Source organism: Epinephelus lanceolatus, chromosome 17, assembly GCF_041903045.1.
Source record: "Epinephelus lanceolatus isolate andai-2023 chromosome 17, ASM4190304v1, whole genome shotgun sequence".
NCBI classification, from domain to species: domain Eukaryota; kingdom Metazoa; phylum Chordata; class Actinopteri; order Perciformes; family Serranidae; genus Epinephelus; species Epinephelus lanceolatus.
The window spans coordinates 15241052-15260947 of NC_135750.1; the positions used below are offsets into that span (position 1 = coordinate 15241052).

Below are 19896 nucleotides of genomic sequence, written 5' to 3' on the forward strand. Positions count from 1 at the left end.
GCATCGAGCAAATCTTGCGTATCTTTGTTGAGGTAATCAAAACATCCTTTTTGTGCAGTCTAACAGTATCAAGTATCACTCAGTGAACAGCAAATGCATGCACGAACAAAGAAATTAGTTTATTTTTTTCCAGCTGGGAGGAAAGGGGTGCTTGTTCTTTCCACACGGTGATACTGCAGACACTTGTTTTGAAGACACATTGAATTTAGATCATTATCTAAACTGTAAGCTGCAGGGTGGGGATTTGCTTCACTTGCAAGATCTGTATGTTGTGATGTGAGCCAGGGCGTCACTTGGTGTTGAATACGGGTGGAGACAGGGTGGCATAAAAAACACCTTTTAAACAGTCCTCAACATATACGGTTTTATGCAATGGGGGCATCAGTATTAGGTCCAAGTAGGTAATTATGGAGGACTGGGGAAAAGCACTGCACCCAAAGGGCATAGCCGGGCTGCTTCCTTGGGTTTCTTTTCAACATCTGTGGAGACAGCGGGGGGTTGGGTGTTCTCCCCCAGAAACTTTTAAACATCAAACACTATATTTCCTTCATTGTGGTGAATTTTATGCACCAGTGTTTGGTAGAAATGTCTTTATTCATGTGAAGTAAAACACTAAGAATATAAAAACATAATGGAATATAATGCAGTAAGGCTCTCAGGTATTCTCCTGCACATCAACTTTACTCATTTAATTTTACCCCTGCTGAGTCAACACACACATACAGTATAGGGATTACTCTTCCATCCTCTTTTGTTTGGGAAAGTAATCTCTTTAAATGTCTCTCTTTAATTTAAACATAAATACATTTTAATTAATTTATAAACCCCTTTATGTGTATGTGTCATGTTCAGAGGGAGAAAATGGAAACTTGAACAAGAAGAATCTGTGTCATTAATTTATGAAAGTTACTGATTGATGCTGACTGATGATTTTATAAGCTTGGAGCACTTTGTTTTTTGGTCAATGGACATTTGTTTCTTCTATATTTACATTGCATTGTATGTTTTCCTACAGTGCAAAGAAAACCTTTCGCAAACTGTTCTCATACACTGCCTGGCCAAAAAAAAAGTCGCCACCTGGATTTAACTAAGCAAATAGGTACGAGCCTCCTATTGGATAATTACTGCATGGGCGATTATCTTTCAGCTGGCAACAAGTCATTTAACCCCAACTGGTGCAATGAGTTGCTTCTCATTTCCTAAACAACCATATCGAAAGACACATCCCGTGGTCGTGGAAAAGATGTTAGTCTGTTTGAGAAGGGTCAAATCATTGGCATGCATCAAGCAGAGAAAACATCTAAGGAGATTGCAGAAACTACTAAAATTGGGTTAAGAACTGTCCAACGCATTATTAAAAACTGGAAGGATAGTGGGGACCCATCGTCTTCGAGGAAGAAATGTGGCCGGAAAAAAATCCTCAATGATCGTGATCGGCGATCACTTAAACGTTTGGTGAGATCAAATCGAAGAAAAACAACAGTAGAACTCAGGGCTATGTTTAATAGTGAAAGTAAGAGCATTTCCACACGCACAATGCGAAAGGAACTCAAGGGATTGGGACTGAACAGCTGTGTAGCCTTAAGAAAACCACTAATCAGTGAGGCTAACTGGAAAAAAAGGCTTCAATTTGCTAGGGAGCATAAAGATTGGACTCTGGAGCAATGGAAGAAGGTCATGTGGTCTGGTCCAGATTTACCCTGTTCCAGAGTGATGGGCGCATCAGGGTAAGAAGAGAGGCAGATGAAGTGATGCACCCATCATGCCTAGTGCCTACTGTACAAGCCTGTGGGGGCAGTGTTATGATCTGGGGTTGCTGCAGTTGGTCAGGTCTAGGTTCAGCAACAGTATGTGCTCAAAGAATGAGGTCAGCTGACTACCTGAATATACTGAATGACCAGGTTAGTCCATCAATGGATTTTTTCTTCCCTGATGGCACGGGCATATTCCAAGATGACAATGCCAGGATTCATCGGGCTCAAATTGTGAAAGACTGGTTCAGGGAGCATGAGACATCATTTTCACACATGGATTGGCCACCACAGAGTCCAGACCTTAACCCCATTGAGAATCTTTGGGATGTGCTGGAGAAGGCTTTGCGCAGCGGTCAGACTCTACCATCATCAATGCAAGATCTTGGTGAAAAATTAATGCAACACTGGATGGAAATAAATTTTGTGACATTGCAGAAGCTTATCGAAACAATGCCACAGCGAATGCGTGCCGTAATCAAAGCTAAAAGCAGTCCAACGAAATATTAGAGTGTATGACTTTTTTTTTGGTGGTGACTTTTTTTTTGGCCAGGCAGTGTATGTTAATTAACATAACTCGGTGCTAGCTTTCTGTCAGAACATTTTTAAAGGGGAACTAATGTTTTTTTCAACCTGGGCCCTATTTTCCGATCTATTTTTGTCTAAATGAGTGATAGGATGTTCAGTATTTGACATTTCTCCAGTACGAAGCTAGGGCTGACCTGCCTGCAGCCCGTGAGTGCGCGCTATATTAAATAATAGGGCACTCAGACAGCGTCAAACAACGTCAAAATACGTCCACTAAAAGTGCATTTTTTTTACACAGATAGGCTCTGATTGTTAGTATAATTATCTGACAACATAACGGAAAGGAGAAATGAACGTCTGTGTTTACCTTTAGCTGGATTCGGACATGTTCCTCTGCCTGTTGCTGCTCCCTCTCTCTCCTCTGTCTCACAAGATTTGAGTTGTTGCAGGAAGTGACCGCTGGACTGACCTTACAAACATGAGGAGGTACTCTGTTTGGAGTAGTCATGGCTGAATTTTCTACCCAATTTTGACCAACTGGATCTGGATGAGCCATTTGAATTTGATGACCACCTGAATTTATTTGAACACGGAGTACACGGACATACACAGACTCAGAGCTCATTGAAATTGAAGAGCGGACGAGGAGAGAGAGGGAGCAGCAACAGGCAGAGGAACATGTCCGAATCCAGCTAAAGGTAAACACAGACGTTCATTTCTCCTTTCCGTTATGTTGTCGGATAATTATACAAACAATCCGAGCCTATCTGTGTGAAAAAAATGCACTTTTAGAGGACGTATTTTGACGTTGTTTGACGCTGTCTGAGTGCCCTGTTATTTAATATAGCACGCACTCACGGGCTGCAGGCAGGTCAGCCCGAGCTTCGTACTGGAGGAATGTCAAATATTGAACATCCTATCACTCATTTAGACAAAAGTAGATTGGAAAATAGGGCCCAGGTTGAAAAAAACATTAGTTCCCCTTTAACAAATTATGCTTTTAAAAAGTGAAGGGGGCAAAATTGACCGTTTCAAAAAGTGGTTTGGACATGTCACCAGCATCCCCAGTGTAAATGGCACCTATGGATGTAAGCAAATGAAAAGTTGTTATATTTAATGTTCATATATGAGCGTGTGTGTCTATAAGCACAGCATATTATTCTTCTTTTTGTTGTTGTTGTTATTGGTGCAACTGTAGACTAATCCTAAATTTGATGTCCACCACAATTGAAAACGGCACAGTTGGAATACCTTCAGTGGTTGCTGTGACGTAAAGCTTGTGTAGCTCGTATTAGCAGCGAGCTAATAATCACAATCAACTAGACATCCAAATACAATTAACCTTAACTTTTAGTCTCACTGACGTTTAATTATCTGTTACTTAGCCTACCGTCACTCATATAAATGGGGTTGGCAAAATGATAGACACCTGTCAGTGTTATCCACTACAGTTGAATAGCATCACAGGTCTCTCCATTTGTCTGGTATTGGGACCAGATCGTTGGGCCGTCTCCTTAGCTTCCAAGTCATGATAGGTTTTATTTCTATCGAGTCACCTGTCAGCTTTAAATTCAATTCAGTTTTATTTATAAAGCCCAATATCACAAATCACAATTTGCCTCAGAGAGCTTTACAGCATACGACATCGCTCTGTCCTTAGGACCCTCAGAGCGGATAAGGAAAAACTCCCCCAAAAAACCCTTTAACGGGGTAAAAAAATGGTAGAAACAGCTCCATTGTTAATTTGTTGTTCTGGATCATCATCTTCTCCTCCAGCTCTGCAATTAGATTTTCCATCAGTTCAACCTTTTTATCGTCAACATCCTTTATCGCTGCCTTCCTCGCCTTGATGAGGTTCCTCTCCACCTGCTGTGTCTCAAGCTGGAGAAACAGATCTGCTTTTCGGAGTCTCTCTTTGTACTGCTGGTCCAACTTCTTCATCCTTTTCTGATACTCCTGCAGTGTACCTTCTTGTAATTGCTGCAACTGTCTGTTCAGGGAGGCCAGTTTGTCTTGGTACATCTGCTCTTTTATTTCAACATAGTCATCCTAGTCGTGCTTGGCAAAGTCTATTTCACTGGTATCATCCATGTCTTCCTCCGAGTCTCTTCCCCTGACACTCCGGTCATCGTCGTTGTGCATGCTATTGAATTCTTCTTCATTATTTTAATCATCCACCATAAGTGATAGCAACGTCACAGCCATGTGCCCACTTCAGAGACTAAATTATGTAAAATTACCTGAAAGTTGAATCAGTACTTCTCTAAAACAGTTTCAACAAGAACTGAACATTACAACCTTCTTGAAGGTAGGATTCATTGCAGGATTGTTTAATAAGTTTTAGCTAGGGTTACATGCTGTCATTCCGACATCCCACCATTCCGACATAACACTGTTCTGACATAATGTCATTCCGACATACCCCTATTCCGACATGCAAACGTCCCACCATTCCGACAAGGCTTTCCATATAAGGACATGTGCGTTACTCAACAGGCGACTCCCTTCTTTCTGTTCATGCATTTTTCATGTTTTAAGACATGTGTACAGATGTGATACAGTCAATGAAAGCTTAATTAATAAACACAAAGTCTCGGCATCCGACGGAGGAGATGCCTTGAACGGGAAGCAGGACGTGGTGGTTTTCAATCACACACTCCGACGCCGCTTGTTGCAACTTTAGAAAATTTTATCCAGGAAAAAAAAGTTTACAAACATGGACCAAAACGGCTCTATAATACGCACAAAAATCCAAAAGAAACGAAAGTTAACTAAAAAAGCAACTAAACAGCATAAGTGGTCAAAATTGGTGTTTTACGCATGCCTCTGTGCGTCTGGCACACGCGTCTTGGGGCTTTCCCACGTTGGTTTGTGGATGAAAGCTGTATGTTCAGCTCCCCTTACATGTAAAAAAAATTTCTACATGACATTTTGGTCGGCGAAATCCACAGACAAGACGTCTGTTGTCCATGCTCGCAATCATTACGCATGGATCTTTCACACTGCCACTATCCACACAGATTTCCAAATGTATAAACATCCACGGCAGTAGCGGCGCCAGGATTTTGATTGTGGGTGGGCCTCCAGAAAACTGGATGGGCCAGTTAAAATAAGCAAAAAACGGGTTCCCCTTTATGTCCGTTTCAGCGCTTTTCTGCGGCATTGAGGACAGCGACGCCGGTGCACTGGTGTGGCTCCCTTGTGTCGCTGTCCTCAGCTCAGTGCTGAAGTGGACAATGACATACACCTTAGAAGTAGAACTAACTTCATATCATTAGTGCAAAATCTTTTGGGTAAAAAAATAGGCCATTAAAGGAATTGTCGGAAAGGCAGGATGTTTAAAAAAAAAAAAAAAGAAATTCCGTCATTCCTACCATAGGAGAAAAAAATTGTCGGAATGATGGGACATTTGATGGAAAATTAAGTGTTGCCATTTAGACAATTAGAGGCCCATGTCGGAGTGGTGGGATGTCGGAATGGACGTTGCCCACCTTTAGCTAGGTGTGCCTAATAAACACAAGTGTACAATCCAATCTGACTTTGTTTTCAGACATTTTAAACATGGTTTTGTTCTGTAACAAATAATTGTATTGACTGAGTTCACACTGAGTGCTCTTATGTTTTCACATGCAGCAGATACATCCTCCCCCCACCTATTTTCACATCCTCCTAACCGCAATTCCTCTCAATCCCTCCTCGGCTGTCACGGTTTTAAATTGGAGTTGGCATTCTGTGGCTGCCTTTGTGGCATCGCTACTGTATAAGAACATGCCTGGGGTGCTTTGCCTCTCTGATTAGAGATCTTACTGTCGCCAGGCTTTGGCTGTATCAACAGTATAGAATATTCCTCAGATGTCACTCCAGGCTCTTGTCTGTGCCTCCTTCTCCAAAACCACATTGCTCTCCAGAGTTACACTGTTACATCATCTCCTGAAGTGAATGGAAAGAAAAGAAAACACACAAAGCCGAAATTACTCTGCCTGGATGTCGATAACATTTAAAGGTCTCAAATGGATTTTTAGGCTTTGGTGTGATAAATTTTAAGCAAAGGAGAAAACCCTTGCTTAGTTCAAGTGAAATAGAGGCTACGTACGATTAGGAAAGGGCTGATTAGGCAAAATAATGTAGGAATTGTACTGAGACATAAGGGGCTTTTGTATTTAGGAGCTGCAAGTTTTGAATCCTAATGAGCAAAGTCCCTGAAGTGCTGTAAGCACAGCATGTTTTGTGATCTCAGCATCCAGGCGCTTTTCAATTAAAATCTTATTTCTCATTTTGTATGAATAAATCTGAACCAGGGCCACTCACTATTAGTGTTGAAACAAGACAAGCCATGAATGTTAAGTCTCAATTTAGTGTGCGGTTATATGCAGCATATATCAATGAGTTCAAAACGGTAGCTGTTCTCACCTCTTTTTTTTTAGATTGATGTTGGAGAAAATGACAAAGATGACTAACGATGACTGACATGGTGATGATGAGCTACAAATTCAGCACAGCTTTCAGTCAGATATAGCAGCTCTCAAACACATCAGTATGTCAGTACAATTATGCATTTGTCACATCCACACAAACATCATTTAGCTCAACAAGGCTTTATTTTTAGAGTTGTCAAGTGTTCGGTTATGCTGTGAACTGAGGCTGAACGTCTCAAGTGGTGGCCCAGGGCTTCAACAAACACTGCATCCCAGCTGGTACACATTGACTAACCCACACTACGCTACTTGACTTGTTTTCAACCATTATGGCATCTGACAGAGTCTGTCTGGAACAATGAATGCAGTTTAAGGAGCTGTCGTCCCTCTTGAATGTCAAGGTTATTCTTCAAGGCAGACAATTGTTCTCATTGTCAGATTTTTTTTTTCAGGACCAGAGAGACATTATCATAATTTAAATGAATGGATTACTCACACATGAAAGGATTTTGCTGATATGTTACCATCAGACAGATTAGAGGAACCCCTTACTGATCTTATGCTTTTAATCTAAAGGTTTATGGTGTTTTGCTGATGAAAGAATGTGTCAAGTTATGTCTCTTGTCAAAGCAAACAGTGCTATTGTATTATTCAGGGATGTTTTAAATGCTAATGTAATTATCCATGTGAAAAATCAGCGTTGCACAATCTGGAAAAGGATGTTATTTTTTTACACACTGCATTAACTGCTGGAAATCACAACAGTGTTATTTTAGAATATCTTGATAAATAAACTTAATGTTTCCATTTAAGTTTATTTATCAAGATATTCTAAAATAACACTGTTGTGAGTTTATTTCCAAAACACTCTCACATGAACCACCCCCCCCCCCCCCCCCCAAACAGCTCCCTTTCATCTATCTGTCTCTGCTCTTTCTTTTCCTTCACCTTTTGCCTGAAGTGCTCCCCATGGCTCTACCTTGAGTACTGTAGACCTTATTTTTCTCAGACTCTTGCTTTGTTCCACCCCTGAAAACAAATAGACACAGTCACATACACACATACACAGGCCCTCCAGTGTTATGTTGTGCCTTAAGGTTTCGCGACACAGTAGTGAAATATTTACTTTCTTCTTTGCCTTTATCACATTTGAACTGTCACTTGCAGCATGATAAATGCCTGTTTCACATAAACAATAATACTGACAATAGCACCAACATTGTAAATGTTCAGAACTAATGGGCTGGTTCTTGATGGAAGCACAGCATGATCAGCTTCTCAGGCCCATGTAGCTGTAGTTGTAAAGGAAAAGTGCTGTACTGAGTTGTCTCTTTATGGATACATTTAAAATGTGGCACTTTAACTATTGTACTGATCTGACTGTAGGGTTGGGTACCATTCACACTTGTACTAATACCAGTGCTGGTACCTGGGATTTGGTATTGGTACCCAACAATATCTTTTGGTACCCTTTTATGTTTGTCCATCCATCCATCCATTTTCATCCGACTATCCAGGCCGGGTTGTGGGGGCAGGAAACCAAGCAAAGCACTCCAGACGTCCCTTGCCCCAACAAAGCTTTCCAGCTCCTCCCCAAGGCATTCCAGGCCAGATGAGATACATAATCCTTCCAGAGTGTTCTGGGTCTGGCCTGGGGCCTCCCACCAGTGGGACGTGCCTAGAACACCTCTAACAGGAGGTGCCCAGGAGGCATCCTGATCAGATCCCTGAACCACCTTAACTGGCCCCATTTGATGCGAAGGAGCAGCAGCTCTACTCCGAGCTCCTTCCGGATGTCCAAACTCCTTACACTATCTCTAAGGCTGAGCCCAGCTACCATTCAGAGGAGACTCTTTTCGGACGCTTGTATCTGCGATCTCATTCTTTCAAGCTCATGACCATAGGTGAGGATTGGGACGTAGATGGACGAGTTAATTAGAAAGCTTCGCCTTCCGGCTCAGCTCCCTCTTCACCAAGATGGTCCTGCACAGTGCCTGCATCATTGCAGATGCTGCACCAAACCGCCAATCCATCTCATGCTCCATTCTACCCTCACTCGTAAACAAGACCCCAAGATACTTGAACTCCCTCGCTTGAGGCGGTAATTCTCTCCCGAACTGGAGGGGGCAATCCACCAGTTTCCAACAGAGAACCATGGCCCCAGCCCTTTTTCAACAGTAAATGTTGATCAGAAATGCTGTTGTTAAATACAAAACCACACCTTTAAACAGATTAGAAGCATTTATAAACTGTCTTTGATGAGGACTAAAGGGTAGTTTCCATGACACATGTTGTTGCTCTTCAACTACTTAATCTCCAGCATCTGTCTGATATATTAAAGCACCCACTGATAATGTCAGCCTATACATTTGAATTTCACAGCAATTTATGGAGGCATATAGCCGCAGTCTTTAATTTTAAGCATGAGACGTGGCATTTCAGCCGTGGCGGTAAATATTGCTCTTGCACTGGTGTGGTTCTCTTGCAGTTTGATGAGCTCAATCTGGGAATGAGAGGAGCATTAAAATCAAATCATGACTCTTCCAAGGTTAGAAGATCGATTGGCAGCTTTCGGTGCTCTGCACCACCTATTATTGATGAGCACGGTGTTGTTGAGTAAAAATGCAGCACATTTCCGCAGGTCATGTGTTGAAACATCAGTCTTCATTGCTTTGTGTGAAAGGGATTCATTTAGACACTAATGATAGCAATTTACAGGAGAGGGCATGCATTGAGACGTTAAGCATGACAGATGTCAAATGTGTGCAGTCTCATGACAGGTGTATGGACTTCATAATGAGATGAACCGTTTATTGTAATTCCACGGGGGGGTTATTTTCACGCGCGCTGAGAAGTTTCTGGTCACTCAGTGCATTTACATGCACCTCAGTAAACGGATTACAGTCCTGCCCTAACCTGTTTTCGAAACGTCACGTAGAAGAGATACATGGTTTCTGTAATTGGTTTAGGGAAACCTGATTTTCTCCTGGAAAAGCAGATTTATTTGTTGTGTACACGTGTAACTTGGTTTACACTGTCGCCTGACGAAGACTTCAGATAGGGAAAGTATTGTTGTGACAGCAGAGTGGAGGGCAGAGAGTGTTACGCAAGGTGTCTCTTTGTATTAAATAATTCTATTCAGTGTTGGACTGAAACAGAAACAAAGTAGCCATAATATGTCTCTGTAACCTTTCCACCACTTAACATCAGTAAAATTCAAATTGTAAAAGCAAGGCAGGGATTTCTGGCACAACTTCACCTGCCTCCAAGGTACACGGAGAAGGGAAAAAGTGTGAGGGGGTTAAAAGTGTTGTGAGAGTGCATGGCTTTTCTATACAGTGTACCTGATTGAATTTTAAGAGGTCTTGTCAGATATCAATGCATGACCTTGATGAAGGCCACAAGCCAGGACATGTTGGTCTGACAATCAAGTTGTTCTTCATACCAAACGTATTGCTGGAGTTTTGACCTCTTAAAATTAAATCAGTTAAACTGTAAAGAAAAGCTGTGCACTCTCACTACACACCCTGTCCTCTCGGGAAGGTAGTACGGTGCCAAAATAAACACAAAAAAAATGCTGACCCTGTTTCATTTAGATATGGTAACAAATTTTGAGAGCTGCGATTGCAGAAAGTGTTGGCCAGTCGTAAATAGCTGTGTGTGTGAGCCTTAACACCTCACTACACGCCTTACCTGTCAGTAGCAGTGATTTGTGTTTTTCTTTTTCTTTTTTTCCTCTGAGTTGACTCTTTTGTGCCACAGAATCTGACAGGTTACAGATTTATATCCCACACTGGCGCCAATTTCTATGGGCTTCACATTTTCTCTGTCACTTGTCAAAATCTCTGAAATGAGCACGGCTAATAAAGTCCCTGAGCAGGCGGTATAATATGTACATCTGTACTCTAGCCTTTATTCCCACGTCCACTTTAAAAAATATTCGGCATGATGTTTTCCTCCCCTGACCGGCACCCTCTCCGTGATCCAGGATGTCTTGACTTACAAATTGTGCTCTAGAGATTCGTTTGACTGTTGTAATTTCTCAATGAATTGCACACAAGGTTCTTAATATGCCCTTCCCTCTTTGTCTGTCCTCTCTTTTTTCTTTTTATTTATCACTGCAGGCTGTGGAAACCAACCTGGCATCCAAGGACAGTCACTGGGTCTATGCCAATGAGGTGAGGCCAAAACACAAACACACTTGTATGCACCTGAGTGAATTTAGACCTTAGTGTCAGTTTGCCTCTGTCAACACGGTTTTATATGCTGCCAAGGCACACACAGACACACCAGAACCTGCAGACTTTGCTGTTCATTTAAATTAGCGGCACATCTTTTGTTTTTATTTTATCTTGGCAGCCTGAGCGACTGAGCCTTTATTTGATATTGTATAATTGGCCTCCCTTTAACTGGTGATGCTAGTATGTCTCTCCCTACTCCCTCCTTTTGTAACAGTGCTCTGTGTGTCTGACATTGACCTAAATGGTCTTCTAAAGTGGCTGTAACAGCACAACATTCAGGTGCACTTTGTGAATGCAGAACAGTGGACTCTGTCTTTAGCTTTAGTGCCTCCACACTGCATTTCCATTGATTCAAAGTGATTTGGAGATAAGGGGGGAGAGTCACAGGACTGGCCGCTGCTAAAAGCAGTGGATAAAAGACATGAGATAAAATGTTTCTCCCTGTTGATTTACCTGGAATATTAGCATCGCTGTGCCTAATAGGAGCTCTCTGTCCAACACATACATCAATGCCAATGTATTTTAATGAAATGTCACCTCATCACTTATACAAACATCTAAACCTGTGCTCAACATCCAAAACATGACACATATTGATCCATAATCCATGGAGCATGATTAATGTTTGCTTGTAGTCCATGTAGCCATGTTGCATAAGCAATATATCAATACTCAGATGCTGCAGCTCTGTGTGGTAAATGAACTCTTCATACAGAATTTGAGAACATGTATTGGCCACTGCACAGTTAAGACTTTAAAGGTGTACTATGCAAAATCCTTTGTAAACACACTTTCCAGCAAAAGTGAAAGTAGAGCCAACCCCAGATTCATGCTCTTCAGACACTTTGCCCATAAACTGCAGCAAAGAATGGACGTAGCTATTGTGACCTCACCCATTGATGTGTAGACTGACATTCCCTCAAGTTCAGCATTTCTGCCATCGCCATCTTGGTTTTTTGGAGCCAGAAGTGACCATATTTTGGCGAGAGGTTGGAGGGGTGGATCTGACTCGCGTTCCAATTGCCGTACTACCATACGATACAGTATGCCAGGAAAAAAAAAAAAATAGTGTGCCAATACATGGGATGTCAAAAGCAGTATGCCAAAAATACCAGGATGTTCAGCTACAGCTGGTTGGATTTTGCAGTTTGCAGGCCAGCATGCTTTACTGGCTATTCTGACCCACAATCCTCTGCGCAGCGGACGATATGTCACATCGACTGAGTGGCAAACAGATGACAGAAGGCGCAATGATAGATGACAGCACATTCAGGTGACTGATGACCAGTCGATTGGTAATAACAGGAATATTAATTGTAAGTAATCATAAATAAAACCATTAAAAAAGGGCATAAGTATTAAATAACAATGACAGAGAAGTGTATAGCCTCTGTAATTTTACTATTCTGAATATAATATGTTAGAATCAACAACATTAGAGCTGTCCTAGTTGATCTCTGTCTCTGGTGAGCTCAGTGAATGGCATTTTGTTTTATCTCCATGGTAACGGATATATGCGTAAGATTTGTAACATTATGAGGAAGTAGTATGTCCTGATTGTGTGCATACTGAATGCAACAATGCGTACTTTTTAAGGACAGCTGCAGGATCTACTAAAAGTAAAAAGAAAATGTATGCGATTCGGAACATACCATGTAGCAGTACCTCGCAGACAGCCTGTCACTTCAAAGCAGCTCTGCACTTCAATATTTGTTACTTTGAGCCTTGATAAATGTGGACATTAGATATAGAGTCCAAAACCACTTTTTGCGGGGCGTCGGTGGCTTAGTGGTAGAGCAGGCGCCCCATGTACGAGGCTGTTGCCGCAGCGGCCTGGGTTTGAGTCCAGCCTGTGGCCCTTTGCTGCATGCCATCCCCCCTCTCTCTCCCCCTTTCACACTTAACTGTCCTGTCCATTAAAGGCAAAAAATATCTTTAAAAAAAAAAAAAAAAAAAATACTTTTTGCACCAGGTTGTAAACATGTTTATTTCTGCTGTAAAGTTGAGTTTTGTAACACTCAGGGTCAATGGGGATCTTTTGGAGCCTGCCTCAAGTGGCCGTTCAGTGAACCACAGTTCTTCACGCTTCTGTATTGGCTTCATTTTTCAGCCCCAGAGGTTGCCATTTGGTGTCACCTCACTGTACTGCATTTTTTCAGTGCTGTGTCTCTTGTATTCCTGCTGCTTACAGTCCAGCACCTGGTCGTACCTTTTTATAAAGCCTCGATACCACCTACAGTGGGAGTACGTGCCAATAAGCGTCTTGAGCGTAGAAAATAAGACAAAATTACAGGCAAAGTCTGCAGATAAATACACTGCCACACACTTCTAGTGAGTCATAAGTGATGATTGAAAGAGATTACCTCTGTATGAGTCCATACATTGTTTTTTTTTAGTAAAATCCTGCATAGTATATAGTTGTCATTTATGCCTTAGCTAGAAATTGACAATGCAGCACTTCAGCATATTTTGGTAGTTTAAATATTGATTTACAAAAGTTAATGAGGCTCAATGTGTTGTGAGGCGTCTGGTATGTGGCAGCCTAAATTAGCTCATTTTGGACTATAATGAGCTTTTATAGAATAACTACCTTGTATGTTTCAAATGATTCCCAGCATGCTTTTCAGCATAACTCAAATGCTGATGTACAACAGCTAATGAGACCATGAAACTTTTTTCAGCGTCTGGCAGCTTAAGTCATATTGCTTCGCTGATACGTTCCCGAGACAGCTTAAATAGTCTCAAACAAGATGATAAGATAGGGAGTGTAATTTTTAATTTGGAGCAGTATTCACATACAAACTCATGCATGCCTTTCAGTCAATTACCACAGACTTCTACCAAGACATTAGCTTTAATTGCATCAGGCTCTGGGAATGTATGAACTAATGGCATGTTAATTTCTATGGCACTCCCTTAATGGTTGATGTGATGTGGCTCACTGTAGAGTTATCTCTCCCTGGTACACATTCAAATGGGAGGAATGAGCCTGGTTGTATCTGTGAACTATGAAATGCATTTCTTTATTCTTTCTCAAAGTGTACTTTCCATTTTCTCCCCTCTTTCTATAGACAGTGAGAATATCTTTTTTTTTTGCTCTTTCTTTGTTTTTATTTTCTCCTTCCTGTAATTTCTGATTATCCTTTTCCCCTCTGTCTCTGTTCCGTTGCCTTTCAATCTATCACCCATGATAAACTGCACATGAAACTGACAATCACCTTGAAATGAGAATAACACAGACTTGTTGAAAAGGCTAACAAAAAAATTCAATTACTACTCATGCAGACCTATTTTCCCTCTCAGACAATGGCCTCCAGAGCTCCTCTCGTGCAGAGGAGAAAAAAAAACATTAATACTCTGAGCACATTACTCGTCCACCTTTCGCTTAAATCACTAATTCTCTTGTAGAGCTTTTTGAAATCTTCTACTTTTATCAACAACAGTTGCCATGTAAATTGAATCCGGGCATGTATATAACAGTAAATGTATTCTCCACGATTTGTGCTTATCTCCAAAGGGTAAGAAGATTTAAAGGTAAGCGCAAAGCTAATTTGTTTCCATTAGCCTCTGATTTGATTTCTGAGAGGCTCCTAACATAGCTGATAGCACAGCGTGTGCCCAAGGTTTTTTAATTTATTCGAACACGCAAGAAGACAGATACTCGCTGTGATTACTAGAATGAGATTCTCGGATTTAGTATGTTTCTGTTTTATTACTTTTTCTGGGTATTTTACAAACTGCAACAACTATGAATCACTCTCCTTTTGTAGCAGCTGTTGGTGGATTCTGTGCTCCCACCTTATTGCACAGCTATAATGCACTACATACTGTTTCCTGCACCCCTGTAAATCCTGTTAGCCTGACCAGATGCAGTTCGGCTATATCACAAAATCCTGCAGGGAAATAACAGCTCTCCATGTTACCCCTCGTCCATGTATGCAGCGACAGTCCCCGCAGACAGTTGCTCTTGTTCAGCTGCCTGGTCATGACTGAGTTGTGACATTCATTTTAACCAGATGATCCTGAGGCTCACTGTCACCTGCCCGTCCCCTCAGCACCTGCCAGCCTTTACACCTCACACAGCCAGTGAGATCTCACATTTTTATTCAACTCTCATGACAAGAGGTTACGCTAATCTGCCACCAGCAGCAACATGTGGCACGATGAATGTAGCCGAGGAGCTTAAAATGCGATAAGAGCACAGAGTGAGATGGATGGAGACGGAAAATGATGATGATGAGTGAGTATGATAAGAAGTCCAAAAACAATAAGGTTTAACAGACTAGTAGAGGAACAAAAAGGAATATAGCAGATCCTGATAAGTCTTTTTTATTCAGGAATGTCATAAGCATTATAGTACAAAGACCTGCAGTGTCTTAAAGGGACAGTTCACCCCAAAATCTATAATACATTTTTGCCATTTACCTATATCCTATTTATTAATCTAGATTGTTTAAGAGTGTTGGGGATATTGGCTGTAGAGATGTGGGCCTTCTTGTGAATATAAAGCCCTGTTTCCACCAAGCAGTACGGTACGATTCAGTTCAGTTTGGTACACTTTTCTTCCGTTTCCAAAAACCAAAAGTTGTGGATGGTACCATTAGAACAGTTCCGTACCGTCCCCATTTTTGGTCCCCCCTCTGTTGGGGTACCCAGCACACAGATCTGGTACTAAAAGGTGGAGCTGTGAACACTGCAGTCTGTTGATTGGCCAATCGAGGACGGTCACTCTGCTCAGGGCTGAGTTGTGGCTGGTTTTGAGGCTCATGTAACCACTGTTCATACTGTGGAGAGTTTTATTAGTAGACTGTAACTATAAAATGAAAGGATGTTTTGCTGCCTCTCACAGCAGCTGGAGTCTGAGACTACCGGCGACTTTTAAGGTGGAATGTTTACTTGTAATGTTACTCAATGCAGGAGTTGACGACATTAATCAATCAGCACACCCTAAATTTCACTGTGACAACTTTGACCGTTTTTTATGACATCCCCTTTAGTGATTAGTGGATCTTAAAGTGTTGCGGAGCTTTGTTTCTGTGGGATACGGCAACACTAACCCGCTATTCTTATATATCCCATGGAGAGAGACTCTCACTGATGCCTATTTTATTTTGTTCTGAAAATGTCGGCATGCATCCTCTTTCTGTGGACGATAAACAAGGTGCAGACTTCCATCTGTGTCACCGGTAATAAGGAAATACAGTGAGTGCTGGATGGAGCAGTGAGTGACAACAACCCCGCCCACATCTAAGGGAACTGTAAGAGGTCAGATGGGGTAAATTGTCCCTTTTATAGTTTTAAAGATACAGTAATAAGGGCTGTTGAACACACGTGGATGTACAGCGATTTAGTATCAGACTCAGATAAAGGTGTGGGATGCAGCAGAGACTAAATAACATGGCCTTTAGTCTCTAGTGTGGGTCTGACTTCAAAACCACTAAATATTTCCCATAATGCATCCCAGTAGCATTTTTGTTAGACCTTCCTTGAATGGTATTTTCAAAGTTGACATCCCCAGTTTGCACCTAAGTGATGTCACTTAAGTCATCACCTCAGACCTTGACGAAGCTCCCTTCAGAGCCACAGAAGACATGAAATGAAGTGAAATGAATGAAATGGCCATGTGTGAAATCAGTGCAATGCCCTTTTCATAAAAACAAAATGGTTGAGTTTGAACTCTTCTCTCAACAAACTTAACTTCAGTTGCAAACATTTTACTTTGAGACTGACGCAAATGCATTTAAAGCAAAGGAGTGGGCCTCAGTGGCACACAGTTCATGAGCCCTCAGGGTGTGAAAGTTATTCAACACACAAATGACCAACAAGGAAAAAAAGGCAAGCTCTGAAATTAGAATGTAAGAAATGCGGCATGACTTATGTGAGCAGGAGGGCACGGGGATGACAGGCATGCGTGCGTCTCCTTGAACCACCCACTACACCGGGGTGCTGCAGCTGCTAGCACACAGAAGGTTGTCTGCATCTGACACTGTCTAGTGGACTCAGATGGATTGCAAATTCTGGGGGAATTTGTTGTTGTTTTTTTCCCTTCAAAGGCGGGACAGTGACACCTCGGAATGTTTGATGGATTAGGTGGCTGTGCCTGTTGTGACAGACAGAGTCGAGGAGGACAGTCATGATATGACTGATGTCTTGGGTAACTGCCCGTCAAGCAACTGAGATGGAAACCCTTTTCTTCTGACGCAGTCTCCGCCGCACCAGACCGTGGGACAGGAAGGTGGATTACTAAAGAGGCCACTTACGAGAAAAATAAATATTTCATTTTCCAATTAGCTTATTGATTGCTCAGAGTACTGTACAATGCTGCATTCATCAAAGCCCTGGGTTTGCGGTTCTTATTCTTTGTACCATTAACTACAGTGAGATTCTATGCAGAAACCCAATTCAGATGTCAAAAAATGATGTACTAACCCACAAATGGTGACCACAGGAGACATCCGGCATCACGGTCATAAATCTAAGGGACCCCAGACGACAGACGACTCCTCTCACTAACCACCTTATCTAAATGTTAGAGCAGTTACACTTACAGTCAGTTAATGTCACTGGGGTTATTAAAAGTTTCATTGAATAAGACTGACCGCACCTTCAGGCTGAAACCTAAGTTCCATCATAGCAACTCATATATAGATACTGCACTGCACTGTGCTCATGAACAAGGAGCTACAGTCATGGGCAGATTATGAAACAGTGGGCCACTGGGCACAGTTATGCAAAGGGCCCCCGTCATAGGAGCAAGACACACTGACTTTAAGGTGGTTTTGTGCCTCTTTGTAGTTGTGTTGTGTCTCTTTGAGGACATTTTGTGTCTTTCTAGTCACGCTGTGTCTCTTTGTGGTTGTTTTATAGTTGTTTGGGTCTCTCAGAGGTAATTCTATGTCTTATTGAGTACAATTTGTGTCTCTCTTGGTTGTTCTGGGCTGCTCTTTAGTCACTTTGTGTCTCTTTGCAGTGCCTTTGCATCTTGTTGTAAATGGTAAATGGACTGTGCTTGTATAGCGCCTTTCGAGTCACATTCACCCATTCACACACACATTCATACACTGGTGGCCGAGGTTACCGTACATGGTGCCACCTGCTACTCAGTTTTTAACACACTCACACACAGATGGAACAGCCATCAGGAGCATATTAGGGTTCATTATCTTGCTCGAGGATAGTTTGACATGCAGACTGGAGGAGCAGGGGATCAAACAGCTGATCTTCCGATTAGTGCACCCACTCTACCTCCTGAGCCACAGCCGCCCCTGTGGTCATTTTGAGTCTCTTCCTGGTTGCTACATGTTAATTTCTGTGACATTTTGCAAGTGAAGGCCACAGGGCCTCCTGACACTTTGGCCCCTGGGCCTGTGGCCGGTAGGCCTGTTCAGTAATCCATCCATGGTGACAGTGTGTAATGACACAGCTTACACTGTACTGTAAAAATGAACGGATTAATTGAAGTGATTATTTACATGTCATTTCACCTCATGTCGCATTCGAGATATCCTGCTCCAATTAAGTAGCCAATCTAATCTAAGTGCTAACACAGTCACAATGAAATCCTCTTAGGTCAAAGTCCATGTTTTTGCACTTAAGCTGGATTAGTGAATTTTTGCTTCCAAACAAACGGGTCTAAACAGAGGTGGTTGGAGTGGAGAGGCGATGGTTATGTTGATGCACATCAGACAGCGCAGTGCAATTTGGCATGAAATTACATTGCATTTCCGCCTGCTCAGACCACATGTTATTGCAAATGGTCCTTTCTCTGTTTCACTTTCATTTAAGGTCCTTCTTGTATAGGCAATCAGGAGCTGTGAGCAGACAGTCTGTTGCTTTTCTTATGAACAGTATTTTAAGTCGTGGAGTTATTCCCATGAAAATGCACAAAAACATTATTAGCTGGATGCAACTGTTTTAATTAATTGATAAATCATAGGAAACAGGCAGTCATGATTAAAACACATTTCATCAACCTACATGGCGCTCTGGCTGTTGTCTATTTTCACAAAATCACCCCACATTATTGCAGACAGGAACTTCATTCCTCTGAGTAATTGAAATGTGTTCATCCCTATCCAGCCTATTTACATCCACTTCTGCTCACCAAAGCTGCAAAGATGACATGGTCCCACCCACGTGTGCAGGCGCCCGATGGTCGCACTAGTGTGCACTAGTGCGTTTTGAACTTATTTCGAGAAATTCAAAGGCCACAGACGTATGGCGTGCTATAGCTGACAGTGATGCACCCACCATTGGGTATTTAATTAGAAATAACTACTTTGATCTGCAGGGAAGTGACATAGTGTCACAAAATCATCTGTTGGGTTTTTATTTTATTGGCAGTGCTTTAGAGTATTATTAATAAAGACCAATAAAACCCTAGCTTAAGTGTTATTAGCGTAACATACCAGTGTGAGGATTAAACAATCATCATAAAACTGACTAAAGAGTTGCTGCTAATGCAGGTCAATGTGCACAGTAATCTGCATTGTGACTGTACATTAACCTTGTTCATTATGTAATCTACGTCTGCTTTAACACTTGTACTGTGCTGTTAATATAAGACAAAAGGAAATATAACTGCATCTCATAATGCTGTTAAAGGAAAGACTTCACACATGATGTGACATGGTCAGTGTTGGGAACATGTTAGCTCTACTAGATCTGGTTTATTTTGTTTGCACGTTAAGACACTTTTTAAACATAGATATCTGTAAAACCCCAATTCCCAAAAAGTTGGGACATTGGTTAAAACTAGAGTACAAGGATCTGTAAATCCTTTTCGACCTGTTGAACTAAACTTGAACTTAAACTTTATTTTTTTGTATCTGCACACTTAGGGCAGGGCATTTAATTGAAAATTAATTGAAACTGACATTCAGAACCTTTGACCAATGTTATACTTTCCCCAATGTTTGTGTTCATGTACTGTTCCCTTAAAACCGTACAACTATGTGTGTA

General features: G+C 41.6%; 1 protein-coding gene and 1 pseudogene across 3 annotated transcripts in view; one reads left to right on the forward strand and one right to left on the reverse strand.

The window, feature by feature from the left end:
• grid1a (glutamate receptor, ionotropic, delta 1a) overlaps positions 1–19896 on the forward strand; it is a 327113-nt gene that overhangs the window by 249420 nt on the left and 57797 nt on the right. For all 3 annotated transcript variants that reach the window (XM_033613949.2, XM_078160556.1, XM_033613946.2), the window contains exon 5: positions 10819–10872. In XM_033613949.2, the coding sequence (XP_033469840.1) occupies positions 10819–10872 (54 nt within the window). The remainder of the gene's footprint in view (positions 1–10818; positions 10873–19896) is intronic.
• Positions 3945–4484, reverse strand: LOC144458414 (sin3 histone deacetylase corepressor complex component SDS3 pseudogene; annotated as a pseudogene).